Source organism: Aotus nancymaae, unplaced genomic scaffold, assembly GCF_030222135.1.
Source record: "Aotus nancymaae isolate 86718 unplaced genomic scaffold, 86718_ANA_hifiasm-v0.15.2.pri h1tg000017l, whole genome shotgun sequence".
Lineage (NCBI taxonomy): Eukaryota > Metazoa > Chordata > Mammalia > Primates > Aotidae > Aotus > Aotus nancymaae.
The window spans coordinates 15,442,563-15,445,099 of NW_026988429.1; the positions used below are offsets into that span (position 1 = coordinate 15,442,563).

At 41.5% G+C, this 2,537-nt stretch overlaps 1 protein-coding gene across 1 annotated transcript; it reads left to right on the forward strand.

The window, feature by feature from the left end:
* Positions 1 to 712: 712 nt before the first annotated feature.
* On the forward strand, positions 713 to 2,537 carry LOC105704927 (protein POLR1D-like). The gene has a single exon (XM_012434442.3). The coding sequence runs from the start codon at positions 713 to 715 to the stop codon at positions 1,079 to 1,081; it is 369 nt and encodes a 122-aa protein (XP_012289865.2). The 3' UTR covers positions 1,082 to 2,537.

Here is a 2,537-nt window from a genome sequence, read left to right on the forward strand (position 1 = left end):
TTGGTAGAAAAATATGAAGTGAAACTTAGTATCATTCAAATTCTATAACTGGCTCAAAACATTAGGATTTTGGAGGGGTGAGACCTAAAGAGTAAATCAAAACAGTTCTCCTATCTTAGAGAAGGTTGCATATTTGCTATGGTCGATAGTCATCAGTCACACAACATAGAGATCTTCTGTGGATCAGCTAAAAAGTTTCTCCAAATCCTTGGTTTTGTTAGGAGTTATTTTTTTCTGAGATGGAGTCACACTCTGCCGCCCAGGCTGGAGTGCAGTGGCACAATCTCGGCTCACTGCAACCTCTACCTCCCGGGTTCAAGTGATCCTCCTGACTCAACCTCCCGAGTAGCTGAGATTACAGGTGTCCACCACGACGCCCAGCTAATTTTTTGTATTTTTAGTAGAGATAGGGATTCACCATGTTGGCCAGGCTGGTCTCAAACTCCTGACCTCATGATTTGCCCGCCTTGGCCTCCCAAAGTGCTGGGATTATAGCCGTGAGCCACTGACTGGAAATTGGGTCAATAATTATCTTGCTTGCATTAATATTTCTTAATGTATGTATAGTTCACATTTATTTCAATGTTTACAATTATAATTGCAGTCTTCCTTCGGTAGGTCCTTCCTTCCTGCTTCGCCTCCACGCCTCATGCTACGGGGCAGAGGCCCCAATACACTAGCACCACCTGAGGATCCGGAAACCACCTCCACGATGGAAGAGGACCAGGAACTGGAGAGGAAAGCCATAGAAGAACTGCTTAAAGAGGCAAAACGTGGAAAAACTAGAGCTGAAACAGTGGGACCCATGGGTTGGATGATGTGTCCTCTTGCTGATATCAATAAAAGATTTCTAATTAACACAATTAAAAACACATTGCCCTCTCATAAAGAGCAAGACCATGAACAAAAAGAGGGTGATAAGGAACCAGAGAAGAGCCAGGCCCAGAAAGAAGAAAACCCGAAGAAACACAGAAGCCATCCTTACAAGCACAGCTTCCGTGCCCAAGGTTCCATCAGTTACTCCCCACCACGGAAGCGGAGCAGCCAGGACAAGAACGAAAGGCGGCCTAACCGGCGGTGAGGCCAGAGCCAGGGCCAGCCAGCCCTGCGGGCTCCGTGCTCCTTCAGGTGCGGTGTGCAGAGAAGGCGTTAGCTGGCAGGGCAAACATCTGAGAGTGACTTTTAAAGTAGATCCTTTGTTGTTCTTAAAGAGGCTGCTGGCCACCGGCAAAAAATGACCTAGCAACTCTTCCAGGAAACAAGGACAAAGGAGGATATCTTGGCAAGTTTAAGCTACTTCTGCAGTGTAGTAGACATGTATTATTGTCTACTTGTTTGGAAGTGCATTTCAAAATATGTGTAGAATTTAAAGTTTTCAGAGATTGTTAAAACTAGTTCCAATTTTTTGGTCATTTCTCAAAAAAAAAAAACTTATAAATCGTGTATGTTACTTTTTGGGGGTATCAAATTTAAAATTTAGAAATCATCAGTCCATTGACCATATTTATGAAAAGCCGTAGCCCTCCAAGGTCTGGGAATTTATCAAGAAACTCTTTGAGAGCTCTGCATTTGTTTCCCTTTAGGTGAACAATGTAGGACATCCTCAAAGTGGCTTTGAATTTCATGCTCCACTTCAGTTACCAGAGGTTAAAAAATTGGTTCTGTTGTTTTCTGTGCATTCTCAAACTCATTTATTAGAACAATTTTTCTATATTTAATTTTTTTAATATATAGGTTTTAAGTGGTGCTTTAAAAAGATCCCTCACAAGTTAAAAAAAATTAGCAGTTATTTCAGTGCTAGATCTTACCAGCTAAAGACTTATGATACCACTGTTAGTATAGTTGTTCCAGAAATCTTCATTTTAAATAGAAGTGTTTACAGCGTCTTCTCCCCCACCCCGTAGTATTGGTTTTCAGTACCTGTTTTAACATATAATTACAAACCTTTCAAACCTGTATTTATTCTTTACACTCAGGAAATTGTCACCAAGCACCCTCCTCCCCAATCCACAAAAGGAAGAAGATGAAGATTCTGTCTCCCTGTTCCCCCTCCCCAGTTTTCCAAAGTGTCTGAGCATATGCCTGGCTGTCCCCAGATCATCACCATGCCACATCCCTGCTCCCCACTTCCTGGCAGCCAAGGAAAGCCCTTTCTACATGCTAGAAAGAAATAACATCCGAAAAGTTAGCTTTGGGGTATTAGAAACTAGAATAGACTTCCCCACCACTGAGCTGCTGTGCCACACCCTCAGCCTGCTAGGGAGTGACAAACCCAAAGCATTTTAATCCACCTCTTCTCCCACCTCAGATCCCAGGGACTCATTCTGTGACTTTGTAACCACACTCATTCCTTTCAAACACAGAGGAGGAATCATTGCTTCATCTGACTTTATTCAAATATAGTAATGCATTAGCCAAAATTATCTGTGCAAAATTTGAAATGTTTTGTATTTAAATATTAGAAATAGCACAAAGTCATGGAGTTTTTAAAAATTGTTATAATTAAGTAAAAATAAAGCTGAATTGTGTCAAAAAAA

Coding starts and splice junctions, on each gene's coding strand:
- LOC105704927 (XM_012434442.3), top strand. CDS start 713: ATGGAAGAGGACCAGGAACTGGAGAGGAAAGCCATAGAAGAACTGCTT.